The sequence below is a fragment of the Kogia breviceps genome, chromosome 1 (genome assembly GCF_026419965.1).
Source record: "Kogia breviceps isolate mKogBre1 chromosome 1, mKogBre1 haplotype 1, whole genome shotgun sequence".
Taxonomy (NCBI): Eukaryota; Metazoa; Chordata; class Mammalia; order Artiodactyla; family Physeteridae; genus Kogia; species Kogia breviceps.
In genome coordinates this window covers 86,406,444-86,428,983 of record NC_081310.1, presented here as the reverse complement: position 1 = coordinate 86,428,983, position 22,540 = coordinate 86,406,444, and the positions used below count along the sequence as shown (strand labels likewise).

At 44.4% G+C, this 22,540-nt stretch overlaps 2 protein-coding genes across 4 annotated transcripts in view; one reads left to right on the top strand and one right to left on the bottom strand.

The window, feature by feature from the left end:
- Positions 1-1,583: 1,583 nt before the first annotated feature.
- SYT11 (synaptotagmin 11) lies at positions 1,584-21,820 on the bottom strand. 2 transcript variants are annotated; one of them, XM_059055253.2, is made up of 4 exons: positions 21,492-21,820; positions 14,712-15,529; positions 6,424-6,547; positions 1,584-4,919 (listed from the first exon to the last, which is right to left on the bottom strand). In XM_059055253.2, the coding sequence occupies exons 1-4, from the start codon at positions 21,523-21,525 to the stop codon at positions 4,609-4,611; spliced, it is 1,287 nt and encodes a 428-aa protein (XP_058911236.1). In that variant the 5' UTR covers positions 21,526-21,820; the 3' UTR covers positions 1,584-4,608. The 2 variants fall into 2 exon arrangements, with proteins under 2 accessions (XP_058911236.1, XP_058911247.1); XM_059055264.2 differs by having other exon boundaries at positions 6,427-6,547; positions 21,492-21,787.
- GON4L (gon-4 like) overlaps positions 20,668-22,540 on the top strand; it is an 86,155-nt gene continuing 84,282 nt past the window's right edge. The window contains exon 1 of one of the 2 annotated variants that reach the window (XM_067037879.1): positions 20,668-20,697. The gene's annotated coding sequence lies outside the window, so the exon portion shown is untranslated. The remainder of the gene's footprint in view (positions 20,698-22,540) is intronic. The other variant, XM_067037913.1, reaches the window with a different exon arrangement.

Here is a 22,540-nt window from a genome sequence, read left to right as displayed (position 1 = left end):
TGGTCCAGTGGTTAGGACTCCACACTTTCACTGCTGAGGGCCCAGGTTCAATCCCTGGTCGGGGATCTAAGATCCCACAAGCTGCATGGGGCAGCCAAAAAAAAAAAAAAAACAACTATGTGATGTTCTTCATTCATTGCCCACCCTGCATCAATTCTTTCCTCCAAAGGAAATGTTTTACTCAAGAATCCACCCATCTCCCATACTCAGTTCCAGGACAGTCCTAAATGGCCTAAAGATAATCTCATCCTCCTTGCCTGTGATTGTTTCAGAAATGACCATGTGACACATTTTGGACCAGCAAGATAAGAGGAAAGAATAGCTAGAGGCTTCTGGGAATGATTGACCTTATTTTTCTAGGAGAGGTCCTTTTCCCCCCCGGGGGGGGTGCTTCTATAAATATCATAAAAGCCTTATGATTAAGCTAGTGATGAATGTCAGAATGGCCCACAGAAAGAACCTGGGCCCCTCATAGGATTAGTGACCTTTTGCTGAGTCAACTCTGAAGCCTAACCTGCCTCTGGACTTCCAGTTAGGTGAACCGATCCATATTCTTAATGTTTAAGCCAATTTGAATTGGGTTTCATGTTAATTATAGCCAAAAACATCCTGAGTGCCAAGACACTATTACCATCATTATTATATTATCATGTTAGAAAAAAGTAATATGCAAAACTATATACATATATGATTGGAATCATAAGGTAGTTCAAAGAAATTGGAAGGAGATATGCCCAAATTAATACTGTTTTCCTGTAGGTGGATTTTTTCCAGTTCCTATGAATTGTACTTTATGTGTTTTCTACAATGATCCTGAGTAATGTATCAGGGAAATAAATGTACAGGAACTAAGACTAGAAGACAAAATGGTTGTTAAGGTTTTGGAATCTTGATTTTTTTTCCTCTTCTCTATTTTCCACTGTTCTTATAATATGCTTATGATGTTTGTTAGTTTTGCAATTTAAAAATGTTTTATAGTTCCTTAACTGAAACTTTAAAAAGTTTTAAACTATTTCTCTTGCTTCCTTTATCTCTATTACTTGCGTGTACACACAGTGTTCCTTTTCTTTCAGGGCATTTCTCAGTTTGTGATTAAATATTTATTAGTGTGATTAATTGATTAATGCTTGTCTTCTTCTAAGCTCCTCAAATGCAGGACTCTTGCTCATCAATGTCTTGTATCCCCAGTACCTGGCATATGATAGAGACTCAATTAAAAAATATTTCCTGACTAATGAATAAATAAGAGAACAGAATCAGCCAGTCTCAGCATTGCTTTTGGAAATATTTCCCATTAAAGGGGCAGACTAATTCTCAGCACTAAAAGCCATCCTCTCTCTCTCTGGTGATTATGATCTTAAATATTACATTTTAAGAGGAAAACAGAAGGACTAGAAAAAGGACCCTCGGTCTGGAGCCTGGAATCTGCATTTTTTAACAAGTGTCCCAGATGATTCTGAATCAGGTGGTCTAAGACCACGCTTTGGAGAACATGCCCTAGAACATCCTATTGGAGTCTGAATGTTCCCATCATTCATAGTCATCCAGCTTCCAAGAAAATCATGCTGATGTCACCGGGCCTATTTAATGTGAATCAGTTTTTATTCTGCACTTGTGTGGTGCATTAACAAATTCAACATACAAGATAGCATTACATATTGTAGGTTAGCGTTACAGCATTATGCAGTTTCACACAATTCATGTTAGCTTTTTCTTTTTTTTTTTTTTTTTTAATTTGACACGTTTATTTTATTTTTGAGTTTCATTTTTACAAGAGAAGACACAAGGTAAAGAAAGACGACCACATCGGAGAAGAAGCACGGTGAGGGCAATGTCACTATCGTGGCCATAATAAAAGCCTTCCAAGAAAAAGGACTTGCATTATTCCCTCTCCTGAGCAAGCCGCCCCTGTCCCATGAGCCAGTTCTATCTGTTTTCACATCCAGAGCACCGCTCATAACCATGTACATCTTGGCTGTGCTCCACTGAGAAGAACTGAAGGCAGGACTAACTCATAAAAGGGACTTTTGTTATTAAGAAAAACTCTTGTCTTCCCAAAGGAATCAAGATATCAGCAGAGAAGGACTGACTCTTGGAAAATCAGAAGTGACCATTCCCTAACCTATTCCTGACCATGAGTGCCTTGTGCAAAAGCTAGAATGTGACTCTCTTGTCTTTTAACTGACTCAGGAATAGGCATTCCTCCTCCACCCTTATCAGTTAGCTCTGGGAGGAACAAATGTGAAAGCCAAAGCCAGCTAAGAAACTTTAGGACAGCAAAGTCAAGGGCACGATGGATCAGGCCTGAGGTAAGAGGGAGGAACCCTGTACTGTCCGCCTCTTTACCATTTTTCTGAGAAAGACACCGAGGCAGCTCCTAGGCTACAGAACTACTGGTTCCTTCCCTGCCACCGCACCACCCACTGCTCAGTAGACCCAAAGAATGCAAGGAATAAAGCTACAAGGAGGTGGGGAAGAGAGGAGTTGGGTGAGGCTGCTTTCCCAGACTTATGTCAGGAGGAGCTACAGAGGCACACACAGCAGGGCAAAGGCCAGACTATCTCCACCTGTTGCTTTGCATTGTTTCTGGGAAGGAAACAAAAGCGGGTTGCTCAGCGATTTCTGATCTTTAGACATTAAGGCGATGAAGAGGAACCATTTAAAATTTTTCCTAATGGGGCTTCAGAGTGCTCCTGTCAGATTTACATGAAACTATCTCAAAATGCATTTTTAGAAAACAAAAATTATTTTCTTCTACGTATGATACAGTATTTACATTCCATGGAGTGTTGGATAGAGACTGGTGGTGTGAACCCAACTGATGATGAGATTGTGAGTCAGATTATGGGGGATGTGGGATGACAGGGACAAGAACAGAGAGTGGGCTTTGTGCCTGCTCAGAACTGCTGTTCTGCATTGTCAAGAATCCAGGTTAAAAAAAAAAAAAAAAAGAATGGGGGTAGACGGGGAACAGATTGGTTTTAAATCCAGAGTTAAGGGAATGTCAAAGGCAACATCACCACTCTCTCCACGGAGACTCAGCTTTTCAACTCCCTTCTCAGAAGCAAGTCAGATAGTGATGTTCTTGTATGAATGTGGAATTTCAATCTTGGCTAATCTTTCAGGTCTTGGTTCAAGCTGCTGTTTATTTGAGTTCCTTTTCAGGCTGGCAAAAATATCTACTGCCTATCCAGGCTTACTTATTGTCAGTGAAGTCTCTGCCATCTGAAAAGTCTCAACTGTAAGAGACATGACTGGTCTAGGAATAAGGAGATGTGAATTCTAATCCCAGCAAGACGCTGAATCTCTCTCAACCTCTATTGTCCACTGGCAGAAGGAGGATTGAACTCTGTGGTTACCCATCCCTTCATCTTATCTTGAGATTCAGAAGTCCTAAGAACTAACCACTTTGTTTTCAGGGAAAGGATGTTCTGAAAAAGTCAAAGTTATCTTTATTATTAATTTAGCCACAGGTACTTATTTTACTCATTTAGTTATTTTTAAGAGCCATGATTGAAAAATTTAAGGAGAAAGAATAATTTCTCAAGTCCCTTTTCCTTATAAAGCAAAACTAACCTCATCTAAGCTACTTGAGAAGACTCTAAAGCTTCTCAGTTTTCAGCATTTCTGGAAAAACAAAGGCCAGTTTAATCCTTCAAAACTCTGATGATTTCTAACCCATCAACCAACGAATGGCTGTCCTTCCAGACACAGTTACAAAGGGAGATGGCAGTCATCTCATTTTCCTTTCCTTGTCTTCATACCTACATTTGGGATCAGCTGGATGTATTCATTGGTACCATCCTGTAGCTGAATTTGAAGTCGCCAAAGCTCTTTTTAGACAAGTCATCTAGTTTTGTAAACCCAAATTCTACCTAAAAGTCTGCTGTCTTCGTGTACTTGATCACAAATTAATCAAGGACTGCCTTTTACCCATTCATAGCAGGAGAGCTAATAACAAACATACCTCATTTCTCAAGTACTCTTTCTCCTGCAAACCCTGCTTTATCCATTCCACCTTTGTTTCTTGGCTTACTACAGACCTCTGGACCTTGTGCTCAGTCAAAGAGCAGAAATGTAAGAGGTAACAGGGAGAAAAGATGGGGATGATAAAAACATGAGGTTTTACAAGAGCAAAAGATTCTTCCACAGAGGTGGGGAGTGAAAATAACTCTCTAGAGAAGCCCAATAAAAAGAGACCAATTTCAGGTAATCAGCAAATACAATTCGGCACAAAACACAATTTTCATGGATTAAAATCTGTACCTTGATGTTGGCAGTTAGGCTAATTTCTTCAGTTTGTATTAGACATGCAAGTATAAGGTTACATTTTTATATATAGACTTGTAGAGGTCTTTCCCTCTCTTTTTTTCCCCCATAAAAAAAAAAAAAGGGATTTCCTAGTGCCTTGCAAAGGAGAAAAATCATCATCGCTAAGAACTGATCTGCAGCTGTGGTCATGTGGGGTGTTCTTTGTGGGGTTTGTTTTGTAAGAAATTTTCTTCTACAGCTAAAATGAGGTTTTGAGTCCGCTTTTCTCTGTTTATCTCTCTCCCTGCCACATCCCTGCCCAGCCCGGCCCTGGGGTTAGAGGCAAGGAGAAGAGGATTAGTACTCGCTCAGACTGTGCCACTTGGCCACAGGCTTGCGGGGGCTCTCACAGACCTCTCTCCAGTGTTCAGCACCGCTGACTGTGACACTGTGCGCCCCCAGGATCAGCCTCCCCACCACCTCGTTCTTGGTGGTGCGATCGAAGTCGATGACAAGGAACTCGATGCTGATGTCAGGCAGGAGGTCAGTGGGGATGTCATAGATGAAAGACTCATTGAAGACTGGGTTCAAAGTGCACTTCTTCACATGGGTTTTCTTCTTGGCAATGCGCTTTCTGCCGTAGTAGACGTTCACCTTGACATAAGGATCTGGGGCCCCCAAAGAGATCAGAAAAAGGGAGACAGGCCTATGACACAGTCCTCTCCTATACAATGGTGGCTTCTGGTTGGGGAGGAGGGGCTTCTGCTGTTCATCTCCTTGGTGTCCCCCCACCCCCACCCCGTGCGGTCTTCAGTGATTACACACTAAGTGTACACTGACTGTGTACACGTCTGCCCACCTGGACAAGGGGCCAAGGAAACCAGGCAGGCATGGAACAGAACAGCCACCTCGAGTCAGGGCCAAAGAAACCCCATGACACCAAGAAGCATCTTCAAGGGCACAGAGACTAACAAAGCCTGCAGGCTTTTTGCCGAGTCTCACCTGGAGCAAGGGCATAGCACCCAGCATGCAAGCACAGCACTGAGGATACCTCGCCAAATGTAGAGACCCCACTTGCTTACCCAAAGCACCTTCCCAGCTACATTCATCAGGAAAAGAATGTAGACAGAGAGAGGAATGGGTGGACAATGAGAGGTGCCAGGGGTCCTGAAAGGTGGAGAGGGGGTGTCTGGGTCACAGGCAAGGGGCAGTGGTGGGCGGGGCGCGGACAGATAGAAGTAGGTTGAAGTACAAACACATGAAAAAATGCTCAACATCACAAATTATCAGAGAAATGCAAATCAAAACTACAATGAGATATCACCTCACACCGGTCAGAATGGCCATCATCACAAAATCTACAAACAATAAACCCTGGAAAGGGTGTGGAGAAAAGCAAACCCTCTTGCACTGTTGGTAGGAATGTGAATTGATGCAGCCACTATGGAGAACAATATGGAAGCTCCTTGGAAAACTAAAAATAGAACTACCATGTGACCCAGCGGTCCCACTACTGGGCATATACCCTGAGAGAACCATAATTCAAAGGGACACATGCACCCCACTGTTCACTGCAGCACTATTTACAATAGCCAGGACATGGAAACAGCCTAAATGTCCATCGACAGAGGAATGGATGAAGAGGATGTGTATGTATATACAGTGGAATGTTAGCCATAAAAAGGAATGAAATTGGGTCATCTGTAGAGACGTGGATGGACCTAGAGACTGTCACGCAGAGTGGGGTGGGTCAGAAAGAGAAAAACAAATATTGTATATTAACTCATATATGTGGAATCTAAAAAAATTGGTATAGACACGTCTAGGTCTTATTTGCAAAGCAGAAATAGAGACACAGACATAGAGAACAGATGTATGGATACAAAGGGGGGAAGGGAGGGGGATGAATTGGGAGACTGGGATTGACATATATACACTATTTATACTATGTATAAAGTAGATAATTAATGGGGGCCTGCTGTATAGCACAGGGAACTCTACTCAGTGCTCTGTGGTGACCTAAACGGGAAGAAAATCCAAAAAAAGAGGGGATATATGTATACGTATAACTGATTCACTTTGCTGTGTAGTAGAAACTAACACAACATTGTAAAGCAAATATACTCCAATTTTTAAAAATGTAAAAAGAAATAGGTTGAAGTAAATAGCTGCTACCTGAGAGACCGGTGATATCCATCTTCGGCAAGTGTCTGGCTTTGAGGACCACCACTGTCATTCTTTGTGCCACAGGCTGATATGACAGAGACACCTGGAGCTCCCCTCTGCTAATGCACTTCTGGTGAGAAGAAAGAGCAGGTGAGAATCCCAGCAGAGCGAGCAGGCCACAGCACAGAAAGCATGTGGAGGAAAAAGGAAATGTTCTCATCATAATCCTGATACTAAATAAAATCATTTGCAGGGAGACACAGCATAGTCTAGTATTTAGGAGCGCACACTCTGAAGCCAGACAGGCCTGGATTCAAATCCTGACTCTACTACTCATCTGTCTGACCTGGGACAAGCTACTTCTACTTCCCCATCTGTAAAATGGAGATAAAAATAGTCCCAACTTCCCAGGATTAGTAAGAGGATTCGATAATTTAGAATTTGTAAAACACCACAGTGCCTGGCACACAGTGTGTACCAGAGATGTGCATTCTCTCCTATTCTCTCATTCAGTTCTTTAAAAAAAATTTTTTTTTAAATAAATAAATTTATTTATTTATTTATTTTAATTTTTGGCTGTGTTGGGTCTTTGCTGCTGTGCACGGGCTTTCTCTAGCTGCAGCGAGCGGGGGCTACTCTTCATTATGGTACACGGGCTTCTCATTGTGGTGGCTTCTCTTGTTGCGGAGCACGGGCTCTAGGCACGCAGGCTTCAGTAGTTGTGGCACACGGGCTCAGTAGTTGTGGCTCGTGGGCTCTAGAGCGCAGGCTCAGTAGTTGTGGTGCACGGGCTTAGCTGCTCCACGGCACGTGGGATCTTCCCAGACCAGGGATAGAACCGATGTCCCCTGCATTGGCAGGTGGATTCTTAACCACTGCGCCTCCATGGAAGTCCCTCATTCGGTTCTTGCCATAAAAATAGTTTTGAAGACTGTATAGTGGGAGACAGGAAACTTGAGTTTGAGTAACTTGGCCAATTACTCACCAGCTGGCCCTGGGCAAGTCCCTGAACTTTCTGAAGCCTGTGCCTCCATTTCACAAGGTGAATATCCACACCTGCTCCACCAGCCCCAGTGTATGACCTTCAGAGTGTCTTCTCTAGCCACCTCGGATGCCCACAACTTTGTTTCCCCACTTTCAAATTTTATGCTAGGCTCTATTTTGAGCTTGAAAAAAAAAAAACAAAACAAAAAACCTCTAGTCCTCCAAGAACATTTTAAATAATATTTGGAGGACTTCCCTGGTGGCACAGTGTTTAAGAATCTGCCCGCCAATGCAGGGGACACGGGTTTGATCCCTGGTCCGGGAAGATCCCACATGCCATAGAGCAATTAAGCCTGTGTGCCACAACTACTGAAGCCCGCACGCCTAGAGCCTGTGCTCTGTCACAAGAGAAGCCACCGCAATGAGAAGCCTGCGCACCACAACGAAGAGTAGCCCCTGCTTGCCACAACTAGAGAAAGTCTGCACGCAGTAACGAAGACCCAACGCAGCCAAAAACAAATAAATAAATTTATATATATATATATTTAAAAAATTTGGATACTAATTACATGCCAGGTGCTGGAGATTCAGAACTGATAGGATTCAGTTCTTGCTCCCAAGGAGTTTATCATGCACTAAAAGAGACAGAGATGTAAACAAACATGTTTACTTGTCAGAAAAGTGAGAAGCCTGGAAATTCCCTGGCGGTCCAGTGGGTAGGTCTGCGCTCTCACTGCCAAGGGCCTGGGTTCAATCCCTGGTCAGGGAACTAACATCCTACAAGCCACGTGGTGCAGCCAAAAGAAAAAAATCCTCAGTGCTGTTGAGAGATTCAGGTGGAGGCTTTGCCAGCTGACGTCTGGGCTGAGTTGATGGTGGGTGAGTAAGAGACACGGGCAATGGGCAGAGAGAAGATCCCGTGTGGCAGGGCAGCAGAATAGCTGGTACAAAGTCTTTGGGTGCTGAAAGGGTAGGCTGTGTTCAGAGAATGCTGAGAGGCAAGAGTGTGCCTGATGTTGAGATGCTGGCAGGAGGGGCGGGCCAGGAACCCAGAGAGGTGGGTCAGGCGAAGGTGAAGAAGGGCAGTGGGGGTGAGCTAACCAAACAGCAGAGCCAGCCGCAGCACCCAGACAAGAGGAGGTCTGCAGGCATAGGTGCAACAGTTATTGTTGTTGTTAGTATATTAATAATAATACGATTCAAGTGAAAGCTGGAGAAGGAACTAAAGTAGAGAAAGACCAAAGTCAGAAAGCTCAGTTAAGAGGCTGCTGCAACAGGCTAGGGAAGAAATGATGAGGCCTGGAACCAGGGCTGTGGCAGAGGAGATGGACCTGGGGTAGGATATGTCTCAGGAAGAATTGTCAGGATTTTCTGCGTTGGGGCAGCTAATTGGATGAAAATATAGGGGAGAGGGAAGAGATGGAGGACTATTTCTTGTGTTTCTAGCTTAGGAAGTAGGGATGAGCCTGGGATAAAGAAAACAAAAGGAGGTGGGATAGGTGGATTTTAGGACATAATAAGTTAAATTTGAGACAAAAAAAAATTTCGAGACCAAATCATTCCTCCACTATCAAATCCTATTCCTTGTATTCTTCATAGCCCCAAAGGAATGTCACCTACTTGAGGAATTCTTCTTAGATTGAGCAAAAATAGACCAAACTCACCACCAGCCTTACATATGCCACATACCCACCAAAATGACTTGCTGCGCACTCACTAAGTGCCAGGCACTCTGCTAGCAACTAGGGCTGACATGATGCACAAAGAAGACCCCTACCCTCCAGAAGCTCACGGGCTAGTGCACTACCTGCTCAGGTGTGGTTGGTGCAGGAAAGAACAACAGCAGTAAATAATTTAATTAGCTCATCAGTGAAAAACAAGCGAAAACCCCTAATAGTTTATGCTTTGATTATAAGTCTTAAGTCACCTCGAGGAATGAACTGTGATAATATTTCCATTTGCCTTAAAAAAGTTCTTGAGGCTATATTTCATACCAGGAGCATATGGAAATGTCTCTCGTAGGGTACTGAATGTGACTGAACTTTAAACTTAGCCGTTAGCTTGTGAAATTGAAGTACAAAAGAAAATAGACTTTAAAAAAAGATGTTAATGGACTTCCCTGGTGGCGCAGTGGTTGAGAGCCCGCCTGCCGATGCAAGGGACACGGGTTCGTGCCCCGGTCCGGGAAGATCCCACGTGCCGCCAGAGCGGCTGGGCCCGTGAGCCATGGTCGCTGGGCCTGCGCGTCCGGAGCCTGTGCTCCGCAATGGGAGAGGCCACAACAGTGAAAAGATGTTCATGGTATTCTCTGCTAGATTGAAGCCCCACATCTTTTCCTTACCCCTAACATATAGCCGGCTCTTGATTATATCCACGGGAAGTACTCTCAGCCAGTGTAAAAGCACAGGCTGGTTGCCCTTGCCAATCAGTTTACTTCTGGGCTGCTTCCTTTTGATGAGTCAGAATGCAATCAGAGAAGGTAAACTCATTTTTACTATCAGCCATAGCCAATGGCATCAGGAAAGTAATCCCTCACGAAAAAGAAAATTAAATGCCTTCTAAAACATTCAGAACTGGCCTGCCCAATAGAGTAGCCGCTAGCTACATGTGTCTATTTAAATTTTAATTCATTAAAATGACATAAAATTAAAATTTTAGTTTCTCAATCATGCTGGCCGTATTTCAAGTGCTCAGTATCCACATGTGGCCAGTGGCTACCATACTGGACAGTGCAGATATAGAACATTTCCACCATCATAGCATCCAGTGGATAGTGCTGATCTAGAAAGAACTTCTGGATTATTTGGGTCACTGCTCCCCTCCATTGCCATGAATAATGAAATGTTAACTAGTTTTGATATCTATCTCTGGGACCATCCTTGAATATTGGTATCTAAATATTAAGTATGCAATCTTGGGGACTTCCCTGGTGGTCCAGTGGGTAGGACTCCGTGCTCCCAATGCAGGGGGCAAGGGTTCGATCCATAGTCGGGGACTACACCCCACATACATGCCACAACTAAGAGCCCGCATGCTGCACCTAAAAGATCCTGTGTGCCCCAACTAATACCCTGTGCAGCCAAAATACACAAATAAAATATTTTTTTTTAAAAAATGTTTTATTTGTAAAATAACATTGATTACAAGATTATACTTAGGTTTCCTGGTTATTTATTTAAAACTCTGTTTCAAAAAACAAAAACTGTTTCCTAAATCATCCACTGTAGCAAAATCATCCTAATTTAAATCCCGTGCCCCTTCCTTAGTTCTTTGGGAAGGTGGACAACTTCTGGTTACCTTCACAATAATTTCCTCCCCTAAAATCACTCCTCAGACACCTGTTCTCCATCTGATTCCCACCCCCCCTTCACCTTTGGCCATTTTACATGGGCAGAAAGCCCATCCCCATTCAGCTGCCCCTTTGTGATGCCCAAGTCTGCAGCCACAACACCACCTGAATGCCATTCCATTCTGCATTGAAGGCCGGAGTTTCAAGTCTCCCCCTCCCCCCTCCCCTTCTCTTTCCACCCAATTCCCATTCCAAGCAGCATTGTCAATGACTCTTTGTCAAGGGCTCTTTGTCAAGGGCTGGGAGCGAACTCTGTTTCCCAGCCCCTTGGCCTAGTGAGGTAAAGACCCTGTTGGGGGGCAGGCAAGCAGAAGAACAAGGGGGAGAACGGGTTTTATCCATGCCTGACAGAGCTGGGAGGCTTTGCTCTCAGAGAGCGGGATCCTTTCTCACTCTGTGGAAAAGAGGAACAAGAGCAGTGGTCCTAAAGAAGACGTTCAGCTGAAGGAAATAGTTAGGCGAGGGATAAGTCTATTTCTTATAATTAGCAGGGCCCCGCCCACAGTGATTTTTCTAGCCACAGCATCTTTGCAAAGAGGAGGACTCATGTGTCCTCAATAAACCTTTACTGGGGCTGGAAGTTCTCAGTGCTACCTCCACATAAATCACAGTCATGAGAAAACAAAAGAAACAAAAACCTCAACATTCAATCACATCCCTCCTTGTCTTCTCCCCAATACACAAATATAGCATCTTTCTTTTTGTGTGTGTGTAGTTTTATTTATTTACTTATTTTACATAGCAATTTTCTTTATTGTTCCTGGATAACTGACATTCCTTTTTCTTTCTTTCTTTTCAGTACCTTTTGACTAGACTGGATGAACTCCAAGGTCTCTTGTAAATCTGAGATTCTAAGAATCCTATTATTCCCATGACCATTGTCCCAGGTCATGAACACCAATCTGGTAGTAGAAAGACAGGAAATGGTTTGGGGAAACAATGACCTGAAGAAATTAGGAGTCTAACAACTCTCCATTATCCACCTTGTAAATCACTTCTTTCCCACTGTCTCTTCTTTAACCCCAGCCCTTGGCTGAACCACCTCCCTTCTCCTTGTGGGGGATGTATTATGGGAATGTAAATTCACTTTTATTTCTATCTGAATAAAATACTAGGAAAAAAAAAAAAGCTGCCACTAAAAAAAAAAAAAATCCAGTTCCAAAGTCCAACTCAGAGAGTTTTGGGCATTATAAAGTTTATACTGTGAACTTCTTTCATTAATAATTGAGTGTTTAAAAAAATTGAGTGTTAATTTTTAATGCTTCTTATATCTTTCTGTATATTCCTAAGAGCTGAGTACTCTCAGAGAGTCACTCCATTAGCCTTCATGATCCAGCCTAGAGGGAGACTGAGGCCCAGAATAGGTAACTGCTTGCCCAGAATTAGTCAGTGAAATGGACAGAATCAGAAATCATGACCAGTCCAGGGCTTCTTCAACTGGACTGCACTGTAATAACGGAAAGGAGAAGAGCTGAATTTTCTGCTAAAGGTCAGGAAATGCAGTTAGGTGTGGGTGGTTGTCTAGAGAAATGCACTTCTCACCAGTCTCCACCCAGGAACATTTGGCTCCATTATTATAAGAGGGTACCTTACCCAGACCAGAAAGAGCTCTTTACAGACAGGGTGGAATAGTCCAAAGCAGCTGTAACTGATAAGCCATGGGGAGATCCAGAAAGGGCAGATTCTTGGCTATGGTAGGGAGGGTTTAGGGTAGACATTTGGAGGCTGTACTGCTAGGGAATCAGGGGGATGAGTGACTAGAGAGATGACAGCCATGACCCAGGATGGAACACAGCTCTACCCACTGGCACTGGCTGGGGAAAACAGGCTTAGGACACCCGGGAGGCTGCAAGGCTCTGGGGTGGGGCTGCAGGGGCTCTGGGTGTCCTGTCTGGAGCCTCTTCCAGAGGATGTGTTGCTCAGGATCCCAGCCCCGGCTTATCCCTCCTGAAGGGCATTAATAAAGTGGAAAGAAGCTTGGCTCTCCCCAAGAGCCCCTGGCAGTTTAGCAAATGGCATTGTCTGTGCTCCCTGCCCAGTGTCCTGGATTTGAGACTGAGGCCCCAAATCTGTCCCTTTCCTTGCCAGTGTCTTCCCAGCTGCAGCTTGGTACAGAGCCATCCTCCACAGTCAGCCGTGGGCTGCGACTGCATGAGCTGTCTGAAGGAGTCCAGCTAGTTGGTGGATTTACCAGGCTGGTGCTCCAGGGAAGGCTGTGCTGGGAAAGAACCAACCTGCGAGGAGAGCTAGATGAAGGCAGGGAGTAAAGCACTGGAGCTGCTATAAAGGGGAGTCAGGAATCAGGGGAGTGGGTTGGCAGGGGGGAGCCACTTCCTGCCTCCCCTCCCCTCCCCAGCCTGGCACTGCACAGCGCCCTTCAGCAGTGGCCAAACCTTGTTCCTGGGAGCTCACTGCACACTCAGCCCTGATGGCCTGGAAGCTTCCTTCCAGTCTTGAGCCTCCTGCCTCCCCACTGAGTCTGGCGTGGGATGGCAGCTGAAGAAGGCAGTAAGAGATCAGTAAGGCATCTACAGGCAGAGCTCTTTCTGGGAAAAGTGCAGTTGATTTTAGTGGCTCTGATATCCTTTCTGAACCTTCTACCCTCTTCTCACTGATCCAGGCCTCCCTTGTCTTCCTTCACTTTGTCAAAACAAAATATAAATACCTACAAATCATATATCTCTCCCAGGGATCAAACTTTATTAATAATAGAAATAATAATAGTAATAATAATCATGGTTCCCATTTATTGAAGGTTTACCATGGGCTAGGGATTATGTAAATTCATCATCTTAATTCCTGTAAGAAACTGAGACTTAGAGAATTTAAGCAGCTTGCCCAAGGTCACTTAACACGTGGAATTTAGATTCAAACTCAGGTCTGACTTCAAAGTCCTTGCTATTAACTCCTTATGGTAAATCCTGTAAAAGGAATGAAACTCTAAGTGTAAAATTTCAACAACTTCTTTCATAGCACCTACCATACTCACTATGTGATAATTGCCAAGATTTTTTTGTATTTCTCCTCCACTTAAGTAAAAGCTCCATAAGGGCAATAGTATGCCAGGTATATTATCTCATTGGATCCTCATAACCCATAAGGAAGGCAATATTATCAGCTCCACTTTACAGATGGGGAAATAGAAGCTTAGAAGAGTTAAGTAACTCACCCACATCACACAGCTGGAAAATGGTGAGCTGGAAGGTGAAGCCAGGCAGCCTGAATCAAGAGCCCTTGTGCTGAACCGCAGAGCTACACTGCCTCCCAGATTGAGGAGGAAATGAACTAGTGGGGCTGGGGGTTACATTTCTTGCATCCCTGAAATAACTCAAGAGCCAATGCTGGCCCAGTGGAGAGGAGGCAGGATGGAGGGCTCTCATCCCCCTTCTAATGCAAACAAGCAGGAGAGGAGGAGCGGGGAGAGAAGTATCTGTGGCAAAGGTTTGGACCTGGGTAAGGGGCCCCAAGGGTGAAGCAGTTAAGTTGAATTTATAAAATGGTTAAAAGTCATACAGATGATACTACTTACATCTCTAGATCTGGGTCGGGAAAGGGAAGCTGAAGGGAAAATTACTGATTTCACAGTTTCTCAGCTGTGAGAAATAAGTTCACTAGAGGAAGATCACACATTTTGGAGAAGAAATTAGCCCCCTTATCCCTGAAGTGATGGGTCTGTGACTGGTGAGCCAGCCTACTCCAAGCAAGCTGGATGCAGCATCAGGACACCAACCTCTAAGTGAAATTTCAGAAGCTACCTGCCCTTCTCTCCTCAAGAAGTTGCTTCTTGGAGGAGACCTAACCTGCCAGGTTCTCTGTCTTCCTTTGACCACTGCATATCCTTGACAGCCAAGAGCTTCCTCTCTACAGCCCCTCTTTGCCATCCATCTCATCCCTCCCCTCCGACTTGTCCCCTTCTCTCCCCCAACCTACCATCCCTCCCCAGCACACTCTTCCTCCTCACCTGGATGTTCCTTTTGATGATGTCCCTGGTCAGCTGTACCTTGCCTGTGCTGGGGTCTACTCCAGCCAACGGCACCATGACCTCCCCAATGACGTCATCCCGGGAGAAGCGGTCAAAGCTGAGGACGAGGAAGTGCAGTACCAGGTCCTGAAGCTGGCTGTATGGGATGCCATAGAAGGTGAAGGTCTCGTCAAACACTGGGTCCAGGGTCTTCCGCAGCACTCTGGTCTTCACCCGATGCCGCTTGTCAGGAAGGATGGTCATTTTGATGTAGGGGTCAGAGCCCTGGCTTTGGTCATCCATCACTGGCAGCCCATGAGCCTCCTGGATTGTCACCACCAGGGCTTTTTTGGGGAAGTTATAGTCCACTGAGAAGGTGAGGGATCCTAGCATGACATCCTCCTCTGGAGATGATGGAGAAGTGGTTTTGCTCTCCCCGGGGGTCAGGCTCGCAATGGGGCTCCTCAGTTCTTCCCCATAGTCCACTTTGATGGGTAATTGGTCTATACAAGATCCAGAGCTAGGACCCTTGTCTTGGCCCAGCAGGCCAGCCTCTGCTGCGTCCACCAACAGGTTCCCGCGTCCACCTTCCCTCGCAGGACCATCTTTGTCTCTCCGCACTTTGATGATTTTCTTCTTGTTGCTGAGGGTCTCTGGGTATATGCTGATGCCTTTGAGCATATGAATAAACTTGTATGGTGGGTTCTTGTGCTTCTTCTCTGCCTGCTGGTGGCAGCATGTCCAGACAAAGACGGTCACCGAGACACACACCACCAGCACGGAGGCCCCGATGAGGCCAGCGACCACTGGTGATACATCTGAAGGTGGAGACCAGAGACATGTCAAGGCAGGTGGACCTCAACCCCTGCCCAGAGCACCCCTGCTTAGTGCTTCTGGCTGGAGCCAAGCTAATCTGTAACCTAGCCTCCAAAGCAAAACTTGCTCATCTGGGCTTATGAACTTCTCCCCTTTCTTGGAGATGCCCTCACCCATCCTCTCCAACAAATCCATGGCTCTTCCTTTCCACCAAACATGGATGAAACACTCATCTTCTCTAGAAATCCTCCCCTGAAGTGCCCCACCTGACTGCCTGTTCTTTTCTTGGCCTTCCCTCAGCACTTATGGTTTGCTCATATTGATTTGTGTTTCACATAAAGCCGCACTATAGGTCGGCTATAAGTCGACTAAGGTGTTATAGGTCACCTTGCTACATGAGAACCCATTCACCTCAACTGTTTCACAAGGGTATGAACTGTGTCTGGTTTCAGGAGGATATTCCACAGCATCCAGTTTGCAACAGTGGACTTGTGTGGACTGACTGACTGACAGGTAGGGTAGAAGGATGGGGGATTGATTTTGGATAGTTTTGGTAGGGTACCCAAGGGTGATAAAAGTAGGTGGGTGGTAAGAAGTAGAAGAACTCTGCATCTAAGTACTTGAAATATGTTCCAAATTTCAGCTCCCAGGTATTTAAAATACTTGTATTTTAAGATAAAATAATAAAATAAAATAAAATAAATTATTAAATTAAAATACTTGTGTTTTAAGAAAAAATAATAAAATCTTTTAATATGAAATACAAGTATTTTAAATCGGGAGAAATAGGGACTGTGGAAAATGTCAGACCTTGTCACCTTCTTAGTAAGGTCTTCCCTGACCACCCTATTTAAAAGTGTAAACTTTTCCACCCCTGAGACCCACACTTCCTGGCCCTGCTTAATTTTCTCTACATGTCTTGTCATGCTTCTCTCTCACTCTCTCTCTCTCTCTCTCTCATTCTCTCATACACACACACACACACACACACAGGCACACACATACACATAAGAATATATAGAGACACACACATATAATTTTACTATTTACTGTCTGTCTTCACTAGAATGTAAGTTTCATAAGGACAAGGATTTTGTCTGTTTAGCTCATTTCTGTATCCCCAGCACTAAAAACACCTAACAGTTACTTAATATAGATTTGTTAAGTAAACAAATAACTAAAGAGAAACATATTTTTTTCCTTCCCCTCCTCTAGTCCTGTCTTTTCCTGCACAAATCGGGCCCCTGACTTAGATAATTAGGTTTAGGGATTTCCTCCCCCTTAAGTTCATTGAAGCCAAATTGGGTTTAGGCCTTAAAGATCTAGATAAGGCCTATAGTTATCCATACTACTCATTAGGGTAAGTCTTGGGTAGGGCAGGGGAAATAAGGAAATAAATGTGATTCTAGCATATTCCAGATTCTTCCTAGAACATCCTTCCACCAAGTATAACCCTGGCTCACAGCCTCACTCACTGCAGGCCTCTGTTCCAAACCTCATCTTATCAGAGAAGCATTTCCTGACTGCTCCAAGTAAGATGATATCCTGTTTACCCTGCTTTATTTTTCTTCATAGCACTTATTACCCCTGACATATATTTGTCTGTCTGTCTTCCCTCACTAGGTAAGTGTAACAAGAATAGTGACTGTTTGGTTCACTGCTACATTCCCAGGTTCTAGAACCATGTGGCACATAGTAAGTGTTCAGTGAACAAACGAATTAGTGAATTCAAAACAGCTTCCACTTTAGGAGTTTGGGATTAGCAGATACAAACTACTATATGTAAAAGAGATAAACAACAAGATTCTACTATATAGCACAGGAAACTATATTCAATATCCTGTAATAAACCATAATGGAAAAGAATATGAAAAAGAATATTCTTTTATATAGAAAATATCTAATCGAATCACTATTCTGTACATCAGAAACTAACACAATATTGTACATCAACTATACCTCAATAAAAAATAAAAAACAGCTTCCACAGATTAGAAAAACAGGATGAGGTCAATATTATTACACATAACAGGGATAAATGTAAAATTCTATTTGCCTTTCAAAACCTATCGATAGGCAATGGGAGACCTTACTTGATGAGTGTGAGTAAAAATAACTTAGTAGTTTAGGTGACAAAAAGCCTGGAGTATAATTAGGCTGATGCTAACTTATATTATCAGTGCAATGTCCAAATCACAGGAGGGGTAGTATAATTTCACGACACATATGGAGTATTGTGTCTAGTAATGACAAGAGTAAAAATTGCTATTTTTTTGTGTACCTTTATGACATCCCTGCCAGGCATCATGTTAGAGATTTTTCTCTCCGAAACAAATAACTCATTGAATAGGTACCATTAATATCCCCACTTTACAACTGAGGAAGCTGGGGACTCAGATCTACACTAGGCCACATAGCAGCAAATGGCAGTGATGGGATTTAAACCCTGGTCTATCTGACACCAGAATGTCTCTACATTATGGATAAGCAGGAGAGAAGAGGGCCTGGAAACCATATCAAGTGAGGAGAAATTGAAGGAACTGGAGCTGAGGGGTCTGGGAATAATAACTTCCTTCAATTATTTAAGGCATTTTGCTGGAAGAAGGTCTGATGTGATTTTACTTTGGAGGTCAGGTCTAACATCAGCGCGTACAGGCTACAGGAAGACAGATTTTGACTCAATGAAAAGAATCAAATTATTGTTAGAACTGCCTCTCAGTGGCCCAGATGGCTTCAGGAGGCAGTGAATCTCCATTTGAAAACTTTCAGAGATTGGATCACCTTGGTCAGGCATATTCTAAGAAAGATTTCTTTAATGAGGATTGGAATAAATGTCTCTGAAATTCTTTCTACCGCAAACATTCCATGGTTCTATGAAAGTTGGGACCAGGTAAGAAAAGAAGTGTTTACATTTTGAAATATTAATATAGATTAGGAGTAAAGCCATTTAACAAAGTAAACCAAGGTGACTGTGTCCATGGCCATACTGAATAATAACAGCATTTATTTTCAGAGTATCAAGTGAAATAAAAGCTGTTAGGGAGAGGTTTCAACAAATGGGAGCAGCCTTAGCTGTAAGCACCTTGAGAGTGGGCAGAAACAACACCCTGTTCATCTTTGAATCCCTAAGTCTCTTGCATCTCTAACAGGAGCTCAGTAAATATTTGCTTGAACAATTGATTGGGTTCAACTGTCAATCAGAATAGGCACAATTTGAAAAAGTGGCTCTCCATTCACCCATGAGGGACTTCCTGAAGATTGCTTGCTACCGATTATTAAAACTGAATATTGATTGTCTCTATGAGAAGAGAAAAGCAGGGGACTTACCAAGACAAGTATATTTTTGAGAATGATTTGAAAGGGAGTCTAAAGGCCTGGGATGAGAGACATCTGAGTGATCCTTTTGGCTCTACCATGGATTTACTCTGTGATCTTGAGAGATCCCCATTGCTGCTTACAGTGCCTCAACTTTTATTGCTAGAAAATAGAGGTGGAGCAGGTAAAAGAGAAGAAAAAGGATTCTCATCTTTCAGGAGGATCGAGAAGGAAAAAAAGAGAAATGGATGAATCCACTTGTGAATTACCTAGGCGATTTCCTCCACCTTGTTTCCCACTTTTGTCCTACTTTCTTCTTCATTTTAGTATTTGTTAACTCCTGCCTCTCTTCCCCCACCCCCAAGGCAGTGAACTAGAAGAATCAGAAATATTGCCTAGCTTTAGTCAAAAGCTTGGTGGGAAAAGGAAGTTGGAAAGAAAAGCTGAAGTGAGTGTTTTCAAGTAGTTGTAAATTGCAGTGACCCATGCTGCTTACTCCTTTTGTCCTCCAAGGTCATGGATAATTGAGTGTTGGCTTGGTGAATCTCTCAAGGGCTAGGGAGTTTGAAATGAAGTCCTCTATGAGATGTGAAAAAGTCAGAAGTGGCAGTTCTCTGTAGAGGAGATCCTCTGTATGGATTTAAAGATCTGCAAGACACATCTGGGCTTTGTCCAATTCTCTGTCTCTGACCAGCCCTGCTTATTGACACTTCCTTTGCTAAAATAGCTTTTCCCTGTCAAGTAGGCCAGCGTGACACAGTAAAATGAGAATGAACTTTGGCATCAACTGGAAATTGGTTTAAATCTTAGCACTACCCTAACTAGTTTGTTTTACTTTAGCAAAGTTATTTTATCTCCCTTAGCCTCAGTTTTCTCATCTAGCAAATATATATAATAATGAATACACTTGAGGATATTTGTAAAGATTAGATAAAATGTAGTATGTAAGTGCCTGATAATTTCTTTTTCCACTAACATTCCCTCTAAATGAGATCAGTGTATTATGCTCTACAGCATCTACGTTTCCAAGGACTCTGGAACTTCAATTAAAATAAAAGAATATGTTGGAAAGAAGGCATAAGAAGAAAAAGCAAGAGCAAGAAGAAAAATCATGAGGTGCTCATGTGATGACAAAAGGGACATCTATTTTGGAAATTTAGGACTCAAAGAATAAAAATGCAGAAGGTGAAGTGGAAGAAAGAAATATAATCAAGATTTAGCCTTAGGGAATCAGTGCAAACAAGTAGTAAATGGGTGTGATCTGTCGTCTGTATACTTTCTCTGATCTGATGTCTTCTTCTGGCATTGAGGGGATAGAGCACACTGGGTTCTGTTCATTTCCATAAACCTTTTACTTGGGAGTGAGAAAAGCCATTTCCTAGTTGGATTGTGGCCCCACCCTAAGCACTGGAGTCTGGATGCTCAAACCTTCTGGATTGTCTGAGGGATAGAATCTCTTAAGGGAAAAGGAGGAACCCTAGGCTGACAGCAACTCTCACTGGCTTCTCCCATACAAACTGGGATAGAACTGAGGGAGAAACAGGGCAATTCTTTTTTATTTTGGGGCCAGGAAAGCATAGCACAGGAAGTTTGCTACCCTAGCACATTCTGGAGGAATCCCCCAGAGGAAAAACTTGCTTCTCGAGCTTTTCTTTCCCATCTGCTTCCCTATTTTCTACCCCACTCTGCTCCAGGGAGTGTAACTGATCTTGGAGCCCGTAGGGTTGGGTCGGGGACCAGCAGCTCCGAGATGACGTAATGCTTTCTCTGGTACACAAAGCGGCCTCCCCCGGGCTCGGCCTTTTTCGCCCCTCCCCCTCCGGCCTGGCTCGAGCCCCCGCCAGCACCAGCGCGGGTGAGTCCCCTTTTTTGAAAAGCCAGCCTAGGGAAATAGGGAACAAAGGCCTGGGAAGAAGAGCCTAGGCGCTGCCAGGAGGCCCAGAAATAGACATCACGTCATCCCCCAGCCCAGCAGCGCCAAGCGCCATTTGGTAGCTACGGACGGACCCCATCATTACGATGCAGAATAGAAATTGCAGGGCCACGTTTCCTCCTAGCCCCAGCATCCAGCTGACCGGCTTAAGGAGTGGCTTCCTTTTTGCTCCCCACCCCCGCACCCCTCTTTCCCCAGAGGCCGCCGCCTCCCCTGGCTGCCAGCCACACAGCCCACAGTCCCCAAGCTGCCATCTTGATGCCCCATCTCCCTTGCCACCTCCCTCCCCCGCAGGCCTGAGGAGTGGGAGGGGGAGGAAGGGGCACCGCCCTGCGTGCCCCAAGGAGGAGGGCTCGGCCTACCTCACCTCTCCTCCCCCAGAAGGAGGGGTTCACATCCTCTTCAAGCGCTCTGCTTCTCACCTCCAGCAGTGCTGACAGTGCACCATACAAGGTTTTAGCATCCTGGACCTCCCCACCCTCGGTGTGGCTCTGGCCTTCTCAGCCCGTGCAGCCCATAGCTCAAGTTCGGGTGCCGTACACTGCCTGCTACCCACCACTGTAGGCCCGATTTTACCCACTACCACAGGCCTGATTCTAGAGGAGCTGGCGCTTGAAGGCCCTGGTCTGGGCTTCACGCTCTGCCCAGCTGCTGGGCTCCCTTGGCTTTGCAACGGTTTCGCCTACCCCAGGCTTAGTTTGCCAGATTCTACTTACCAAAGCTAGGTCGGATATTGGTGATCTCAGCCATGTCGTAATCAGAGGCTATTGCTATAAATGCTTTTGCAATGGTCAGACAACTCTGGGACCTCCGGTCAGTACGGAGGCCGCCGCTGCAGAGCGCTAGGTCAGGGGAAGGGGAAGGTATCTGGCCGACGCCTCCTGCGACCGTCTGGTCTCTGGTTGCCAGCTGCGGTCGCCTCTTAAGATGCTCCAGGGATGCTCTGAGCTAAGGAAGCAGGTGCAGCCAGACTGGTCCTGATGCGAGGTAGGCCCCGCCTTCCTCCGAAAGGCCCTCGGCAGAAGACTCCGCCTCTGTCCGAAAAGTTCCGTAAGGCAAGCCCCGCCCCTTTCCGGAAGATCTCTGGGAGGGCACCCCTCCCATCGCCAAGATTTCCAGAGAATGAGACCCCGCCTACTGATGGGTTGTGGGACTGTAAGGCGAAAACCCCGAGGCCTAAGGAAAAGTGTTGGTACTTTATCGTTTGAGATCCCCTAGATCTTGTGATTCCGGTTCCCTGGGCCTAATATAGCAGCAGAATGTTCTGGCAGGATTTTGGAAAAATAAAATTCTATATTGCCTGCATTTCAGTATTAGTTGCCTTTATTGTTATGCGTTTCTGAGACCACTAAAGATTATTATGGAAATTTTCTTAAACTTCAGAAGCTCTGATTAAAGACCAAACCTGGTGGTGGTTTCACAACTCTGAAAATTTACTGAAAATAATTTAATTGTATAAGTAAAACGGATGGATTCTGTGATGTGTAAATTGAAGCTGTTTTAAAAAAAGACTAAAAAAGAGTGCTAAAGTTAATCAGTGTTGGACATGTCTCTTCCAAAAGCTTCAAGTGCTTAGAACTGCTTAGGGAAGTGAGTGAGAGAGAGAGAGAGAGAGAGAGCGAGCGAGCCAGTGAGCAAACCAACAGATCTGTGTATTCTGTAGTTTCAAAAGCAGGACACAACTGAAACTCCAAGCTTCTAGAGATTTCCTTGGCATTTGGAAGAGTTAGAGTGATTCACATAAGAGTCAGACTACTGGCGGTTA